We start from the raw sequence: 18,105 nt of genomic DNA, 5'->3' as shown, positions 1-18,105 counted from the left end.
TTGAAGTGTAGCAACGAATGAGTACCTGTCAAAATAACATTCTCCTAACTACCCTATATTTAGCAGAAATTTGAAATTACAGAGTTGGGAGATGACAAGAATATACTTCACGTTGTCCATTTCTCTTTGGATGTAAAGCTTTTTGCCGCTTTCCTAAATATCGGTGAAAACAACAACAAAAGGCACAAATGAGCACTGCAAATTGAACTGGTATCCAAAGGTGTCAGCCTATTAGCCAGGTGAGCAACACTTCACGTTTTTGCCACTGAATTTATGTGGTCTGTAAGGAAGTTTCCACCTTTATTAAGCTGGAGAGAAGTTGACATAATGAGGCCTTTTCTCATATGCACATGCTGCAGCTGGGTTTACAAAAGCACAAGGTTAAATCAGAGGTCTCAAGGCTTTTGGTGTAAACCAAAACAAAACAAGACAAAATGCGATGCTTCAGAACTGGTGGGCACCGCAGAGCTGCTGGTGGTGTCTGAGGCGAGGCTGGCGAGCATAACCACCACCTGCCTGCAACTTTCCGCGATTTTTAGTGGAGGTGAGGCTCTGCGGGGGAAAATTCAGACTCTTTGGGGCTTGCTACTAGCGACCAGCTCCGTCTCCTGGGTGCTTCAGTGCCACAACACGCTTTGTTTACCGCAACCCCACGGCTTCAGGGAGCGGCCGTCACCCTGGCCACTGTCGCGAGGGGTTACGAGGGACGACAAAAAAAAGGCCCGGGCTCTGCCTCTTTCCTCCCCTCAGCCGCAGGCGTCCCCCGCGGGCTCCTGAGGCGGCGCGGCTGTTGCCCCGCGGCCATTAGAGGGCGCTGGTAGACGCGGGCAGGGCAGGGCGGCCAAAATGGCGGCGCGGGGCAGCGGGCGCGGCCGGGTCCCGTAGCGCCGCCGGTTCCCCGCCCGCCGCGGGCCGTGAGCGGAGCGGGCGCGGCTGGCGGTGCGTGGGGGGGGCCGGGGCGGCGGCTGGGGGGGCCGCGGGGCCGCTCGGGGCTCGGAAACGAAAAGAAAAGAGAAGAGAAGAAGGGGAGGGGGTGAGGCGAGCTCCACGGGGAAGAGGGGGGGAGGAGGGCGGCGGGGATGGCGGCGAGGGGGTTGCGGAGCCGCCGCCGCCGCGTCCCGGGGCCGCCTCCCGCCCGCCGTGAGTCAGCGGCGCCCGCCCCCCGCCGCGCCTCGGTCATGCTCAGGCATGTCGGGCGGCGGCGGGCGGCGGAGCTAAGCCCCGGCTTGCCTGCGCTCGGCGGCGCTATTTAAAGCCCGGCACGGCTCGGAACCGCACGGCTCGGCCCGCTACGGCTCAGCCGAGGGCGGTGAGGTGAGAGGGGCAGCGGAGCGGAGCGGGGCGCGCAGCCCGGCCGCCATTTGGTGGCGGTGTGGTGGTGGAGGGGGTGTGAGGGGGAGCGGGGCCGCAGCGCCGCGATTAAACGTGTCGGGGCTGTGCCTCCCCTCGCTGCAGGCAGATGTGCAACACCAAGATGTCCGCCCTCACGGATGGCGCCGCTGTCACCGCCTCGGAGCAGGAGGCCCTGGTCAGTACCCGGGGGGGACGCGTGAGGGGCGGGGAGGGGCTGGGGCTTTCTGTCAGGAAACGCGGTGGAGGTGGGCGCCCCTCCGCCTCGGAGCCGTGAAAGCAGAGCTGAAGGTGGTGCTTCAGGTCCAGGCGCTGTTCCCTGCACACCCGTGGCGTTCAGGCTGCTCGCTTTTCTACCTCGCATAGCCCGGGACGTGCAGTGTGAGGGCAGTGCTCTCGGTACATTTGTGGGTTGTTTTCTTTTGAATTGGGCATTTTCGCTTTCTGTCGTACCGGGCTTCATCAGGAAGCTTTAGCAGGAGCCTTAGTTTGCGTTTGTGGCCTCGCATGTTCGGGCGTTGTCACAGCACGGTGACAGCCAGCCCTGGCCGTGTGCTTTCGCGAGGGTGGAAGCAGCACACGGGTTTGTTAAACATCACTGTCTGGATGGTGACAGCCTAATTCACTTCGTTTTTGTACAAGGTTAAAGCCTAAAAGCATACACTGATAGCAGAACTTAAAAAAAAATCCAAATAACAAAACAACAGGGTGTTCACAGGGGTTTTTGTTTATCTGTGTATATATATATATTTTTTTTTCTTTTTTTAAAGTCACAGTAGGATGCTACCCAGCGTGCTGTCAGACCTGCACAGGAGCACAGCCCTGCAGGTGCTGGGGAGGGAGGGAGGGCTTTGCTAACGTCATCTCAGCTCGCGGATCGAGTTGTGGATTCAGAGGTCTGAAACTGCCCGGCATTCCTATCCTGAGCTGTATTTCCTAGTCTGATAAGTTAGTGTTTGCTTCCTTTATGAAACTGCAGTATATCCTTCATGCTGTAAATGGCTGTAGCATTTAGGAAGGGAGTGAATAGCAATGAAATGTTGCCTATATTTGTTTTTAAGTATGATTCTTTCAACTTATCTCTTACTAATGCACTTAAACGTACTGCTAGCTGTAACACATATTTGAAATGGAGTGTAGGAAAGTTTCTCCTACTTCCTTAAGCATCTGTTCCTTGCCTTGTATCTTTCTCATGTTTTCCTGTAAGAAAGAAATTATAAAAACATCTTATTATAGCTAAGTATTAGTCAGTTCTTAGAATGGTTGTGCTATTGTTCTAGGGGTGGAAGTAATGCTGTACCCGCAACCATCAGACAGTGGTTACACAAGCATTTTGTTTGCAGTTGTGACATCCCCTGGAGCTTGTTCTCATCTCCTGCATTGTACTGGCACAGCTGTTCGTGGAACAATGCAAAAAAAAAAAACCAAAAAAAAAAAGGCAGAGGAGGGATAGGAACATTTCCTCCCTCTGCCTCAGACCGCTGGGTGTTCATAGACTGGCTGCAGAAATAGCTGCTGGCACAGCATGTGGGCGGGAGGGCAGAGGGCAGTGTAGAAGTAGGATCGATTGAAATACAATGGGAAGGACAGGGTCTGCTTATCCCAGCTAAGAAAAGACTAAAGGGTAGAGCCAGCTGGCCAGTGTGAAGCCATAGGTAGCCCCATAAACTGTCACAGGAGCCAGAGTTCTGCTTTGTCTCTTGCACTCTGGACCTGACAGCGATAAAGGTCTTAAGCTTAACTTTGCAAAGCCAAAAAGTTGGGAGTGGGTGGATTATCACTTAGTTGTGTCTTTTCTTACATGAGGTTAACACGGACAGAGGAAGCTAATCTGTATAAATAATGCTTTGTTTGGTGAACAGTTGCTGCAAACTGTTTTTCTTTTTTCATCTCCACATAGGTGAAACCAAAGCCACTGTTGTTGAAGCTGTTGAAGCTAGCTGGTGCGGAAAAAGACACTTTTACTATGAAGGAGGTGAGAACTTTTTATTCAGTGAAGGTAGATGACAGTAAATACAGGGAGATTCTTCTGTTCTGGATGAATGGGAAGCAGTGAGGTTCACAAAAGGTGATGAGACAGGATATTTTTTGCAAGTTTCTTACTAAACAAAGACTTTTGTCTGTCCTTAGAATAACGTAGTACTGGGGGAATAATAAAAAACTCAAAGGGAGTTTTAATCAATTAGTGTGAGAGGAATAAATCTCAATGAACTTAATGTTTCCTCTTGTATTTGAACTTGAAACAGCAAAACCTGTGTGTGTGCTAATGTGTGTATGTGATTTCTTTTGCAGGTAATATTCTATCTTGGACAATATATTATGTCTAAACAATTATATGATGAAAAAGAGCAACACATTGTGCACTGTGCAAATGATCTCCTTGGGGATTTATTTGGAGTAACAAGCTTTTCAGTAAAAGAACACAGGTAAAATTGAATTCTTTTCTGAGGGTCTGATTGTGAAATAAATAATGGAGAACATAATTCATATGGCCTTTTATTATTTCTTTATGTCTTGAAAGATGGTAAGCTCTTTCTTATGATTACTTCTCACCTGATCTAGTCTTCTTCTGTGAACTAATGTCTGTGTCTATAACCAAGAAATCTCAAAAAGTTCCACAAACTTGAAGGGGTTTCAGTAGCCTCAAACCATCCCAAGGTGAAATGGGAAAATTCTCAGCTGTTGAGTAACAGCTACAAAGGGATTGCAATAACAGTTGAGACAAGACTTTTGACTTGCAGGCAATGCAGGTATACAAGTTAAGAGTGGAAAACTGTAGTATGTAGTCACAATATGTTCTTCTATTCAGAAATCATAAATTACTTCCACACAAAGCTTCGGTATTTTAACATTTCTTTTGAATAAATTGTTCTGCTGCAGAGTCTGTATGTAGAGTTTTCTGAATCCTAACATAAATCACAGTTATACTGTAGGTTTGGTTGCTTTGCAAGACAAATTGTCAGAAGTTCCAGAAAGAGTACTTTTGAATCATTGTTAGAGGTAGAAATAGATGCTGATTTGTTAAGAGCTCGTTGTGAAAAGGATTATGACTCCCAGAATTTTCTGACTCTGAGTGAACTGAAAAAAATCATACTCTTTCAACTCTATTCAGATGGATAAAATCTCTTCCCTTTCTTCAGAAAGGAAGTAGGGATCTGCTTGCTTTGAGGAGCAAAACAACAATGCTGAAAAAAAACTTCAAGTCAGAATAACTGTTTTCCACATTTGTCATAGAAACTGTCTCGCTTTTGTGCAGTCTCCAGTTACCACACTAAAAGTTAATGCTAACACCATCAGCTAAACGTGCAACATAGGTATGAATTCTGCAACCTAACTTGCAACATCTCTTTTCTTTATCCCCATCGAAGGAGGGTGTACTCGATGATTTGCAGAAACTTGGTAGCAATCAATCAACAAGGTAAGCCAGTTTGGGAGATAGGAGTGGGGAAAATACAACTGATGTTAATGCATCTTGCATGTAGCGACCAGAACACATCTGTCTCTCAATAATTAGCTGTTTGACTTCACACAGCGTCTGGAGTGATCGCAAATAGTGGTGAATTAAAGCACAATGCTGTGTTTCTTCTGGAAACAAAATTGATTCTGAACAGCATTTGGGTAATTTTGTGGGACTTGTACGGAACAAACATAATCAAAACTGAACATAAACAAGACTCAATTGAAAAATTGCTTGTGTTTCTTACAGATAAAGCTTCTTCTGTTGTTGAAGGCTTTAATACCAAAAATGACCTGCTTGAACTTGTGCCAACAAGGAAATAAGTTCAAATGCTTTCTCTTTCTGTTTGTTTTTTGAAAAACTGAATCTGACATGTTTAAAACTGCTCACATTCAGATACACTGGCAACACTGAGTCCTCTTTAAGAGGTCTACATACTTTTAAAGAAATGTTAACTTTGCTCTAGTATAAAATACTCAATATAGCTGTAATTTTTGACTGACGTAAGGAGTAAACCAGAAGTTAAATAATGGTTGCTGTTTTGTAAGTTAGTTTCTGAATCCATACTGAGATACCCTTTGGTCTTGATTCTTTCTGAAGGTATGTGTCTTTGGGAGGGCTGTCTTCATTACCCCTTATTGTTATGTTAGCAATCTTAAACTTACCTATTATTTTTTTTTTTCTTGGAAGGTAATTGATTAATTCAGCATCCATCTGGTTGTCAGGAGATATAATTAACAATGCTCAATTTTGCTTCTATGGAATGTCTCTTGAATGTAATGTTCCCATGAGATGATAATTAGTAAAATATACTCTATAGAAGTATAAAAATATTTTCCATGTATATTATTTCATATCTGCACAATCGCAGCTAATGCACAACTTTCATTTGGAGGCATTTATAATAGAATTCAGACATACTTGGCTATTGAGATTCCTTCCTTTTCCCTGTTTTCCCACTTTCATAATATTACAGCAGAAGTGCTGCACATAGTTGTAAAGCAAGGGAGCAGTGTTGCGTTTTCAGTTGTCAAAGAACGTCTGGTTTGTAAGTTCTGTTCAGAACTTTGTAAATGCTGTGTGCAGTTGACTTCTGTTACTTCTGCTGTAATGTTTTTGAGCTTGAAGTTGACTTTTTCCACTTTTCTAAAGCGTGGTTTTGTTTTGTTTTCAGACTGCACACTTGCTGACACACCTGAGGTTGACGCCAGATTTCAGCTTGAGAAAGAAAATGTTTTAAAGGTAATCTTTAATTTTTTTACGTTCTGAGATGTAAATTCAGTTTCATTTCTATAGTGTCCATGGCTTGGATGCAGTTAGAGTAATTTTAGCCTTGTACCAAATTCATATTTGGGCTTTTTCATTACTTCCATTAATCAGGAATCCATGCAAGAGTTAGAAGAGAAGCAGACTTCATCAAACGTGACTTCCCGACCAACGTCATCATCTAGGAGGAGAACTCACAGCGAATCCGGTACGTGCAGATCTACGATGCGGAGCTTTCCATGTCACGGACACTTAGGAAAAAATACATTCTGTTACCTCACTGACTTGGAAAGATGCTAACAAACACTATCTGTGTTCCTCTGCATATCTAAACCAAAATGTTCAATCTGGAAGAAGTACGGGATTGCTTGCACTGCTCCAGTGTGGTTTTACGGTTCGGATTTCTGGAACTGTTAGCAAGATGATAGAATAATTTGTTCCAGGGATCTGTTCAACATCTTCACATTAGCAGGACATAATCTGTTGTGCTGTCTTCATGATGAGAACACTTCTTGTACTGATGTAGTCAAAGGCATTTCCAGTCCCTCTGTAGATAGCCGCAACATTTTACATTTTGTTTGCACTCTGAAAGCAGTTTTCACTGGATTTCAGTTGGTGATACAGATGTGAAAGGTCCAATACTAACACTGGATGATTTTGGATGTTTTTCAAGCACTTTGTAAAAAAAAAAGTCTGGCCACTTAAGCATTTTGTTTGTCCCCAGTTCCTCCTTATTGTGGTTATTAAGAAATCACTGGCAAATATGTTTTCAAAGTATGGACTGTTTCTTCTGAGAATTGGCAAATAAGTTGGTCAGCATAAACCTGTGTAACATTCAGTTGCTCAATGGATGCGTTCTCTGTGCAGTTCAACTTGAACACTATTTCAGATTCCTTATGGTAGTTTGTTTCTTTGCTCACTTTTATTACCTCGTGACTTGACACCTGTACTTACCTGGACAGTGATAACCTTCTGTCATTGCATAGATACTTTTTTTTTTTTCTTTATTTTTTTTTCAGTTGCTTGGGAACATTTTAAAGTTCCTCAGCATTTATGTAGTTGGTTTTTTTTTTTTTTTTTCTATGTTCATCATAGGCCACTGTTTTTATTAGCCAGTCGGAAAACTGTGCTGTTTTGCTGAGCAGTTTGCACTAAATTAAAAGAACATTTAATGTTGTAACAAAAACTGGTGAAGGGATGGAAAGCTGCAGTTAAGCATCATAACCTGTAATATTTAGGCATGACCCAGAGCACGTAAGGTCCTGTGTTGTGCTTACTTATTGTAGGTTTGATTATTAACTCGTGTCTTTGCATCCATTTATTAGTCTGTTACAACCTTAAAAGTTCTTTTAATATAGTGTTTTTATATACACTTTTTTTCTAATTTATAGGAAATCTTCCTTTTAAGCCACTATTCTTGTTAAATTATGATGGTAGCGGCTCCTGTTGGAGCCGCTTATATAGTGTATAGAAACCTTGTGGTGGTACAGTATCAGTACAGCATGGAGCCATGGCAACTAAATGAGGACAACGATGGACAGGAGCAACCCTTGGGCCTTGGGGGCACCAAATGTGGTGGGGCTCTCAGGGCGGAAAAAGAAAAGAGAGGGGCTGAGCCAAGAAGCACCAAGGGAAAGTAAGAGAAGTCTCAAAGTATGTACAAGTGTTTTGTTCTCTTTTCTTTTACGATGAAAAAGATTTCAAGGCTTGGAGACTGGTGGATTGTCCGTGTGTTTTGCAAGGCCAGGGCAAAGCTGGGCAATGAAGGGTGTACGCAGAGGGCGCCTGTAGGGGGCAGCAGGCCCTTACTGAGGTCTGTTGAACCACGTTGTCAGTCCTCTTGGGGAACTTTCACTCCACTGCACATACAAACCGACTTTGCAATGCCTTTTTAAGAAAATTGTTTGATATCAAACACACCAAAAGGCAGTGGAGGTGAATTTTGACTTACCTACCCCTAAAATGCTGTCCCCCTACTGCTTATGCTGCCCTAGATTGTTGTATCAAAACATGATACATTTAAAAAGCATTGCTTTTTGGCCTTCAAACTAGGCATACATAACAAGCACAGCTTAAAGCAATGTTTTCATGGTTCAATTTTTACACTGTGTGTTAGCCTTGAAGATTTTCTTGCTCATGTGTTGTCAAAATCGTTCACATAATGTTGTAATTTTTGAAACAAAACGAGTAAATACAATCGCATATAGTGCAGCTATTAATTGATGGATTTGCTGGGGTATCTGAAACTTGAACCTGAACGTGCCTTGCCTAGCTCGAGGTCCTTCTTACACATTTGACCTGGGATCTCTGTCCAAATTCTGGGATGGGCTAGCAAGCCCCCTGAAAGTGTCTTTCTGTCATACGACTGTAGGGGGAGCTCCTACAATTAAAATCTTAACTGTATTCCTCAAAGTTAGGAGGGATTTAATGTGTGTCATGTGTGAATTGGGGTAAAAATGCTTCAGAATTTGCAATTACTTTATTTCCTGCATGCGGAGACTGCCATTTACAAGCTGTGCAGGTGGGAGAAGTGGGGAAAGGCAGCCTCTGAATTGTTTTCAGGAATGTTTCTCAGTGTGACTGTCTTTTCCTTTCATTTGTTTTTGGTGCCTTTTTCTATACAATAATACTGGATAGCTTTATTCTTCTTCAATTGCTACATAAATATATTGTATTTTAAGCTGCTGTTAAGAACATTCAAAACTGCACATTGTATAGATATTTTTGGAGTAATAAAAATTCTTGAATGTGCCCAGAAGAAAATCCTTCAGATGATCCGCATGCTGACAGAAGAAAACGACACAAGTCAGACAGCATTTCGTTGACATTTGATGAAAGTCTCTCATGGTGTGTAGTCAGTGGGCTGTGCCGTGAAAGAAGCAATAGCAGTGATTCAACAGATTCTCTTTCCATTCCTGTAAGTCAAAACATGTTTTTTTTTTTGGTTTTTTTTTTTTTTTGCATTTACCAATTTTTTTAAGATTTAAGATTTTTAAGTTTACCAAGCTGTAATCAGTTTGTCTTATAAGTGCTGTTCCATCTAACAGTGGCTATTCTTATTTCTACCATAGCTAATTAAACTGGATAGTTTTTGTTTTTCTTTTTTTTAATATAATTCTAGGAGATATCTGTCTCTTTAACACTTTCTTAAGGAGATACTTTTTTTAAGGAGACGCTGTCTTAACAGTAATGGTTATGTGTATGGACTAGCGAGGTTGACCCTCTGTTTCCTTTCTTTTTCATTCAGGATCTCGATGCCAGTTCACTAAGCGAAAACTCCGATTGGTTTGACCATAGTTCTGTTTCAGACCAGTTCAGTGTAGAGTTTGAAGTTGAATCTATTTATTCAGAAGACTATAGCCATAATGAAGAAGGACAGGAGCTCACAGATGAAGATGATGAGGTACTTTTTCTTTGACCAGGGGGTGACAGCGCTAAGGAAAATTAAAGAAAATTATGTTGAAATTCCAACAAGAAGCAGCTGTAATTCTTCAGGAGTGCTCCATAACAAATTGCATTCAGTCATTGATTAAAACAAGTTACGTTCTTTGCAGTTGGGTCATCACTATATAGCCATCAGTCCAGACAGCAGAACAGAGCCACAGGCTCTCACACAGGCTGGTGGTAAAAGTCTGGTAAACTTTACTCACGAGCTATTGATGGCATTCCGTGTACCTGAGTCTGTTCTTATGTAATTACAGAAATGTTACTTGGACATGTGTTGAGCTTTTGACAACAGTTTTCATTGATAATGAAACTTTCCCAGTAAATCTTTGCAAAGTGATATTTCTAAGTCATTTGCTTCCATTAATACAGATGTTTTGTAGAAATACGCTGAAATATAATCTTAAAAATTTTCATAGGAGGCAAAAAGACAGTTTTAAAATAGTTACTGCCATCTTTTTTGAGAGATCGAGCCGTGTGGAATGTCAGGAGGGAAGCAGATTTTTGTTTCTGTTAGTTTTCTGATACTTAAGAGCTAAATTAGCTCCTGAAAAGATCAGGTAAGTACCAAAGGCAAAATCAGACAGGGATATACATGATTGTAATTCATGACAGGGGAGGAGTGGGACTGTCTGTACTGATTTACAGTGGGTTGGATTGCTTCAGAGAGGTAAGATAGTGGTTGGAGGAAGAAAGGATTGAGGGTGTGCCTCTGCCCCCAGCAGCAGAGGAGCCCAGAACTGGACACTTTATTCAGGTGTGGCCCCACCCCTGGTGAGCAGAAGGGAAGGAACCCCTCTACTCTAGCAGGCAGTTCCTTCTGTCTGTATAGTCTTTTTGGCAAACCACACGTTCCAAGTGGGAACACATTCCCCACGCCATCCCCTGCCAGCTAACCATCAGATTTCATGGAGTTGCTTGCTAGCTTCTAGCTTTTTAACATAAACAGAGCAGTACTTTTAATTTAATTTAATTAAAAATGATCTATCAGAAAACAGATTTTTAATTGAATTCAAAACCAGTTACATCAATACTTTTTTTTCTTTTTAAATTTAAATCAGGTGTATCAGCTGACCATTTATCAGGATGAAGATAGTGATGCCGATTCATTCAATGAAGACCCAGAGATTTCTCTAGCCGTGAGTAAAGCCTTGACTGGCAAAACATCATAAGTTGGGCGAACTGACAGTAGGTCGAGGAATATAGAAGAATTCAGTCGTTACCTGTGACTTTTAAAAAATACAGTTGCCTTTTATTTCTCACATGCATGAGGATTCCAAGCCAGTAGCTTAATTACTGAACATGTGATCACTAATGAACACGGGTATTTTAAAAAATGTTTTTAGTGAGTTTCCTGAGCCATTAAAAATGATACTAATTTACAGTTTCACTGACTTAGTGGGAGGAAGCTATTTGAAGCTTAAATCAAATTTTAAAGCCTTAAAAAAGCCTTAAGAAAGGCTTTGCCTTTTTACACAAAATGGGGGGAAAAAAACAACAAACAAAACAAGAGAACAAAAAAAAAAAAGAAAACCTAGTAAGTTCACATGTATTTAAAAAAAAAAAGTCTATTTTCTTCTTATGTAGACCTCTCATAGTTCATAATATCTGGTTTTACTGTCCAGTCTGAATAAACAAATCTGTAGCATAGAGAAGAAATTCAGGGTATTGGAGCAATAGATAAAGACATGAAAAAAAGACATGCTAAAAATATGCTAAAAGCTGGTGGTTTTAATAAAAGGTTCATAGTTTAAAATCTTCAAATTAGTTAAATACTTATACATTTTTTTAGTTTATTTTTTTTTAATAAAATATTTATAGTTGCTTTTCATCATAGAAGCTTGAGTACAGCTGTTTTACAAAGCCACCTGAAATGTTTGTCCCTTGGTGGTCTGTAGGACTTGAGGGACTTGACTCTAGGTGTGAAACACGGGGCTAGCCGTACATACATAGTGCTGCTTATGGATGGAAAAATATGGAAAAAAAAAATATGTTTAGGAATTAAAGTTAGGCTCAAACTTCTGATGTCTCTGATGCTATTTGGAACTTGAACCAAAAAGCGTTTCAGGCATTCTAACTACGTAGTGTTTGGGTTTGTTCTGCCACCCCACCCCTGCCACATAATTTATTTCTAAGGAGGGTACTTCTCCTTAAAAATGAAGTGTGTTTTTAATGAGATGGTGTCTGTTTCTCGTATAGTGTACGGAGTAAGCTCTGACACAGTGATGCAACTTGTCCTAAATGGCTGGTTGTTTTCTGTGCTAAGTCTCATTCTGCTATGTCAGAGTGCCCTCACCCGGCCGTTTTGCAGACCAGCAGTTCGGCTTTCCCCAGGTTAAAGTCTTGACTAGTTTCTAGTTCAGAAGTTTATCATTGAAACTGATGGGAACCGTGTCCATTTTATCAGAAAGAAATTCTCTGTGAAGACTTTATAGTCTAGTTTATTCAGTTTTGTCTAAAACTAATAAACCGTTATTATTCCACTTCTATTTTCTTTTTACAAATCTACTGCAAGAAGGAATAAAATCAGAGAGTCTTAACAAAAATGAGGCTATTTTAATCCAGGACAGTAAAATGGTCAGACACCCAGTGGAAGTTTTAAACGATAAGCACGTTGATAGTTCAAGATCACTGGTATTTTGGCAGTAATAAACTCTTTATAATCTCTGTGTACTTCAGTTGTAAGCATTCCAAGTAGCTTAAGCTGTTTCAACCTTTAATTTACTCAAGGATTATTGGAAGTGTCCTGAATGCAGCGAAATGAATCCTCCGCTTCCACGACATTGCCACAGATGCTGGGCCCTTCGAGAGGACTGGCTTCCTGATGAAAAGAATGAGAAACTGGCAACGAGCAAATTAGAAAGTTCTTTCCACCTAGAATCTGAAGAAGGTTTTGACGTACCTGACTGTAAGAAAGTGAAAATGACTGAAGACAAAGAACCACCCGTAGAGGAGAATGAAGAGAAAGCAGTACAAATATCCGAGTCCCAGGAAAGTGAAGATTATTCTCAGCCGTCTACGTCTAGCAGCATGTTTTGCAGCAGTCAGGAGGACTACAAGGAACCCGAGAAGAGAGAAATGCCAGGCAAAGAGGAAGGCGTGGAGTCCAGTCTGCCTGTTAGCAGCATAGAGCCCTGCGTCATATGCCAGAGTAGACCGAAAAATGGGTGCATAGTACATGGCAAAACGGGACACCTCATGTCGTGCTTCACGTGCGCAAGGAAGCTGAAGAAGAGGAACAAGCCGTGCCCGGTGTGCAGACAGCCTATCCAGATGATTGTACTGACTTATTTTGGTTAAACCACGTTGAGTGAAAAGCGGCAGAAGGAACCTTATAAACTGGTACCATAATTAAGAGAGTAAGAAACTATTTTTATATACTTATTGGCAGATTGATATTTTGGGTGTCTTTGCCTTTGGTAAGAAAAGTCGTTATTGAAATAAATGCACTGGAATTGTTAAGTTTAGCCTAATGCTCATTAGTCCACTTGGATATTGTAAGTCCCTCTCAATGGAAGTAACCAATTCTTACCAGGTACTGTTTGCCTTCCCAAGTGTTTTACCGCACGCAGAAGTTAGCAAGATTTGTATTACTGGATTGATCACACATGAAAAGTCCAAGCTCAGTGATTAACAGAGGAAAGACATTTTGAAGAATTCATTTAAAGTCGGTTCCTCCTGTTACAAAGAAAGGAGATTCTCTACATTCCACTACCTGTTGCCTGGTGAAGACACCAGGCAGAATAAGAGCCCTCAGAATAAGTCAATAAAATAACAAGATAGAGCCTTGGCTCCCACGTTCCCAAAGATTGAGATTCTCCAAAAGGGAGATTTTTTTGTATACATTTTGGGAAATGGGGGCAGTTGTGATAGAAAATAACACCTAAAAATTTGCGAGCAGGGAAGGGTACTGTGTCTTTTGTTTAGGATATGTCCTGAGAAGAAGTCATTGACCAGTTAGGCTTACAATTACCTCTTAAATATTCGGAGAAACAGACCTCTAAAATGCTCTGTGGTTTGGCAGTCTGTACTATCCTGGTATCTTTAGCAGAGCGTGAGAGGTGCGAACAGGCAAGGTAAATGAAGGAGAGCTTACATTAAAAGGCAGGCAAATAGGTGATACTGGGCAATGTTTGAATTTTCTCTGCACTTGTTTCTGACTTCAGTAGCGTGGCACACAGCTTGATTGCTCTGTTCGCCTGAATAAAAATAGTGGGGAAAAAAAATATAAAAAACCCACCTCCATCTGCATAAACAAATGAGCTGTGTAGTTCTGTTTCACACTGTTCGTTTGGTTTTGTTCGTTTGTTTTTAAGTTGAAGCAGTCTTTCTGACTTGGGCTGTTTCTATCTGTACCATAAGCATTTTGAAAATCTCTTGCAAGGTGTTTGGTTGAATCAATGTTTGTCTGAGTTGGATCTGTTCTTACTGCTTTTAGCTCGTCTCCTCCCTGTACTTCGCCAAAACCTGTGTGGAATTTACCAGTTCCTTATTAAGAAGTCCAGTAACAGTTCTGTGGTGCATTCAGAGGGGGTAATGTGCATATTTTTGTATGGTCGGGTTCTAAAGATGTAGCTAGCTTACTCATCTGAGCTGTTCTTCGGATGGAGACTTTCTGTAGAAGCGGGTTGTATTTATTTCTTCCGAGAGCTACATTACCAGAGAGCTTGCGTGTTCTCAGCAGCTTGTTGTTTGCTCACCTAGTTGAGCTAATATTTGAAAGCTGCTACTAAAAGATACTGATATTTCTGAAGCTTTTTTTTTTTTTTTTTTTGTAGTTCATTATAACTAAACATAAACCCTAAGACGTCCTGTGTTTCTTCAAAGGAAGAGTTGTCCACACACAGATGTCTTGTTCTTGCACGTTGTGAAGTGGAAGCTGCTGAAGCTGTTACAGGCTTCAGTCAGCAGGAGCCATTCAGCTGGGTTTTGGCAGTCTTTCAGCCTGAGGTGGAAGAGTCGTTTCAGCAGATAGTGAACATTTTTGGGTAGCAGTGCTCTTAATACATAATTACCTGCCTTAATTGACATTGCTTTCTATTTATTTTCTGTATTGTTATTTGATAAACTGAAGTGCAGTACTGCTTGCAGAGGCTGTGCCGTTGCACCTGCAGGTCAGAACTGAGCGGTGGTCAGATGGGTCCGGAGTGTGCAGTTCACAGAGTTACAAACCTGTACATTCAGGGGGAGCACGGATAAACTGGGGAGAGTGCTTAAAATCTTCCTCCTTTCCATTGTCTGGTATGTCTGAGTCTTTGTTTGTTTGTTTGATCCTTCCCTGCAGTCACTGTAAGGGCTGTGTCACTGCAGTTGTGGGGAGCGCCCAGTTCCTGCTGGGACCAATGGTGTCGTCCTGGTCTTCCCACCCCTTTAAGTGCTCTCCGTATGTTTAAAAAAATAAATGAGATGCTTCAGCTCTCAAAGACGCTTGTATGGTCCCAGCAGTGATCTTGCTGTTTGCAAGCGCTCAGCTTTGGAATTTGCCTTCAGAACCAATCCCACTGAAGCTTTCTGCTTTGGCATAAAGTAAAATGAAAGCATTCAACACAACAATTTTCTCCTTGTATGCTAAAAAATTTTACATCCTCAGCGCGTCTTCTGTAGGGCAAGGCAGCCCTGGAAATGGCCTCCGTGTAATGCCAAGGAAACAGGTGCGTTTGGTGCCTGCTTCCTTGGCCAATCGACTGTGTCAGAGCCATGTGTTTTAAAATTGTTTTCTGGCCTAATATTACTTTTAACACCCAGTAAGTTTGTTTGTTCTTGAGCTTTGTTTTTTGTGTACAAGAAATTTGTGACTTTTGCCTTGTGCTGCGGACCAAGACCCGGGCTGAGAACAGGGGTTTTATCCAAAATGCTGAAATCCTGGGGCTCGTCTCTGTGCAGCCGCCCTGAATGCGGGCTGTGACACCAAGAAGGGGATGATGGTGAGCAGCCTCTGCTTGCTGCCCTGTTCTTTTTGGCCCGTCCTTGGGTAGCGGTGCAAAGGTTGACCTTAATTCTTACGCGGTGAGGTGTATTTAATATTGTATGCGTTTTAATTTATTGCAGTTTGTAAATATTCTTGTGCTTGTAGTTAGTGTTTTGAGCTTTAATTTATTGAATTAGCCTTCTGGTACACGTGCAGATAAACCCACGTGCGTGCTGAGTGAAGCGCAGTTACGAGGAGACAGTTCAAGCAATGGTAGCATTAAAAACGAAGGTCAGCTGAGCTGTGTTCAGGCTAAGAGCAACACAGGAAGACTTACGTCGTCGTCTTCTCTCCTTCCCTTAATACAACTCGTGTGTTGAAACTGTACGGCAGGTATTAGAGGTGGAAGCTGATGCTGCAATAGCACGGTGGAAACCCATTGGTGGTGCTTTCTGTTGGAATGCTTTGCCCTCCCCAGATACTGCTCCCGTGTGGTGTCACCGCTGGGGGTCACCGTATGGACGATGCGACACGACGAGAGGCTTCCCAGTCAACGTCTACACCGGGTGGAAACTTCTCTCTCCTTTGGTCAGGAGGCTGAAGGAATGGCCGGATGCTTGGAAAATTTGGAAGTATACAATGTCTGTCATTGCCATAGTCTATTTCTTTGCGCACTTCAGGTCGACGGTGTTTAGGTGCAAATACTTCAAGGACTCGCATTTGTACAAGAAAATCACTTTTGGCTAAAATACGGCTTCATCACTTCACCCAAGAAGGCCAAGTGCAAAGTGGAGATCCCACGAGAGGTGCCACAGCCGCTTTGTTTCAGCATCTGACACTTCCCCAAAATGCTAAGACTGAGTGTTAAAACAATTGAGAAAGTTCACTTAAAATTTATTACATTACAAGCCTGTTGCCTTCATCTTTTAAAAAAGCCTTGTCGGGGTGAAGCTGGTCGCAGGGCTGCTGCTTGTGCTGCATATCCACTCTGCAAGAACTGTCGGCGGAGCGCACCCACCCCGCGTTGCGTCTGGAGGACGTCCGCGCCGTGCTGCATTGCACAAGAAGCTCTGGTGCCCCTTCAGCGAGGCGTCTGATTCAGGAACGGGTAAACACACTACAAAACTGAACGGAGGGGGTGTTCTATTTATTTCTAGCAGCCTAGTACAGTTGTATCACCGTGTTCCATTTTCTGTTATTTTGTTTAAATGTCACTGTGTGAAATTTCTGTATGGGTATGAAAACACAGGGAAGACTTCGGGCACATTTTTTTCCAGTGAAACAAGGGGAAAAAAACAGTTCCTCATTGCAGAAAGCATCAGCAAGAATAATTTTCAGAAAACCATGCTCTTACAGGAGAGAGAGCGGTGTATCTTTTTTTTTGGGTTACTTAGTTTAAAGTTTGAGCAAGCAAAAGATTTAAAAAAAAAAAAAAAATAAAAAAAAATCCAACCAACCCCCAAGTGTGGGCTTAAGGTATTTTTTTTTTTTAACAATAGACTGAACCTGTTTAAAAGGGAAAATTGTTGCTTTCAACTAATGTGTACGTGCTCCTATTTACCACAGCCACACTGAACATTTGAATGCATCGCTGTCAGGCCTATTGTACACATAGAAGTTGTGGGTTACATTCAGGCGTTCTCTCCCCTTTTAGTAGATGTTGCTTTAAGGTACCAGCCTGACTTTCAAGGGGCAGGTTTTCCTTTTTTTTTTTTTTTTTTTTTTTTTGTTAAATTGAGTCAGTCAGTGTGAAGATTACATAACACCTAAAGTAACAGATGGCTTTTCCAAAAGCAGAGTCTGTCTTTGTTGTCTGACTGTGCGGAGTTGGAATTGCTGTTCAATAGAGAGTTTAATAGTGAAGTTCATTAACTGCAATTTTGCCACCACGTGTAGGTTGCTGAACACACTTCTGGTGACTTGTGTGTCCCTTGTGGCTAACCACGGCACGTCCTGCTGCGTCCAGTAACCATTCATGTGCAGCTGCCCACTCACGTTGCACAGCGCCGTTACCTTTATGAGAAGAATTTTCATGTGTACTGCATTTGTGTTTTGATTTTCAGTTTTTCTGAGAAAATTAACTATGATGTCTAAGAGCTTTAAATAAAGATGTGTTTATATGCTCCTTAGTGTTTTTTTTTTTTCTTGTTGATTTTTTTTAAGTTCTCCTGCTTGATTTTCAGCCAGCCTCTTAATTCATAAAACAGCAGTGCAGCTTCCTTCTCCCCTCATGAGGCTGGTAGCATGGAGTCACCTCTCACGTTCCTGCTTTTGGAATATTTTGAACATCAGGGCTCTGTCTCTTCCTGCTATAGGTGATGGTATCGGAACCAAGCCTCTCTGGAGGGAGTGGTGGATAATTGGTTACTGCTCTGACTGGTAAACAGTCCACAGCATTTAAAAGGGGGGAAAAAAGGTAGAAAATTGAAATGGATGAGATCTAACAAACAAAGACAATGACAAAACGCTATCTGACGTACATTCTGTATGTAATGAGATGCCATTCTGAAGCTGCACTGGTGTTTCAGTACCAGAAGTGTATTCACACTTAGCCTGAGCCCAATGGCAGAGCTGGTGTGTCTTGATGTGAAACACAGGAGCACCTCTGCATTACCAGTGGTACATTTCAAATAACTGTACTTGTGTCAAAACATCAACTGTTCCTGCATTCTTGATTTAT

At 42.0% G+C, this 18,105-nt stretch overlaps 1 protein-coding gene across 5 annotated transcripts; it reads left to right on the top strand.

The window, feature by feature from the left end:
- Positions 1-839: 839 nt before the first annotated feature.
- Positions 840-17,550, top strand: MDM2 (MDM2 proto-oncogene). Of its 5 annotated transcripts, none has more exons than XM_084492183.1 (11): positions 840-939; positions 1,460-1,528; positions 3,251-3,325; positions 3,643-3,776; positions 4,719-4,768; positions 5,982-6,049; positions 6,188-6,281; positions 8,830-8,990; positions 9,321-9,476; positions 10,579-10,656; positions 12,248-17,550. In XM_084492183.1, the coding sequence occupies exons 2-11, from the start codon at positions 1,460-1,462 to the stop codon at positions 12,815-12,817; spliced, it is 1,455 nt and encodes a 484-aa protein (XP_084348309.1). In that variant the 5' UTR covers positions 840-939; the 3' UTR covers positions 12,818-17,550. The 5 variants fall into 5 exon arrangements, with proteins under 5 accessions (XP_084348309.1, XP_084348308.1, XP_084348312.1 ...); XM_084492182.1 differs by having other exon boundaries at positions 1,456-1,528; XM_084492186.1 differs by lacking the exon at positions 840-939 and adding an exon at positions 1,161-1,314 and having other exon boundaries at positions 1,456-1,528.
- Positions 17,551-18,105: the final 555 nt, after the last annotated feature.

Source organism: Aythya ferina, assembly GCF_964211825.1.
Source record: "Aythya ferina genome assembly, chromosome: 1".
Classification (NCBI taxonomy): domain Eukaryota; kingdom Metazoa; phylum Chordata; class Aves; order Anseriformes; family Anatidae; genus Aythya; species Aythya ferina.
Note: the sequence above shows the minus strand (reverse complement) of the source record. Positions and strands in the feature narration are given on the sequence as shown.

Coding starts and splice junctions, on each gene's coding strand:
- MDM2 (XM_084492183.1), top strand. CDS start 1,460: ATGTGCAACACCAAGATGTCCGCCCTCACGGATGGCGCCGCTGTCACC. Junction 3,326..3,642: donor ACACTTTTACTATGAAGGAG/GTGAGAACTTTT, acceptor TTTCTTTTGCAG/GTAATATTCTATCTTGGACA. Junction 6,050..6,187: donor AGAAAGAAAATGTTTTAAAG/GTAATCTTTAAT, acceptor TCCATTAATCAG/GAATCCATGCAAGAGTTAGA.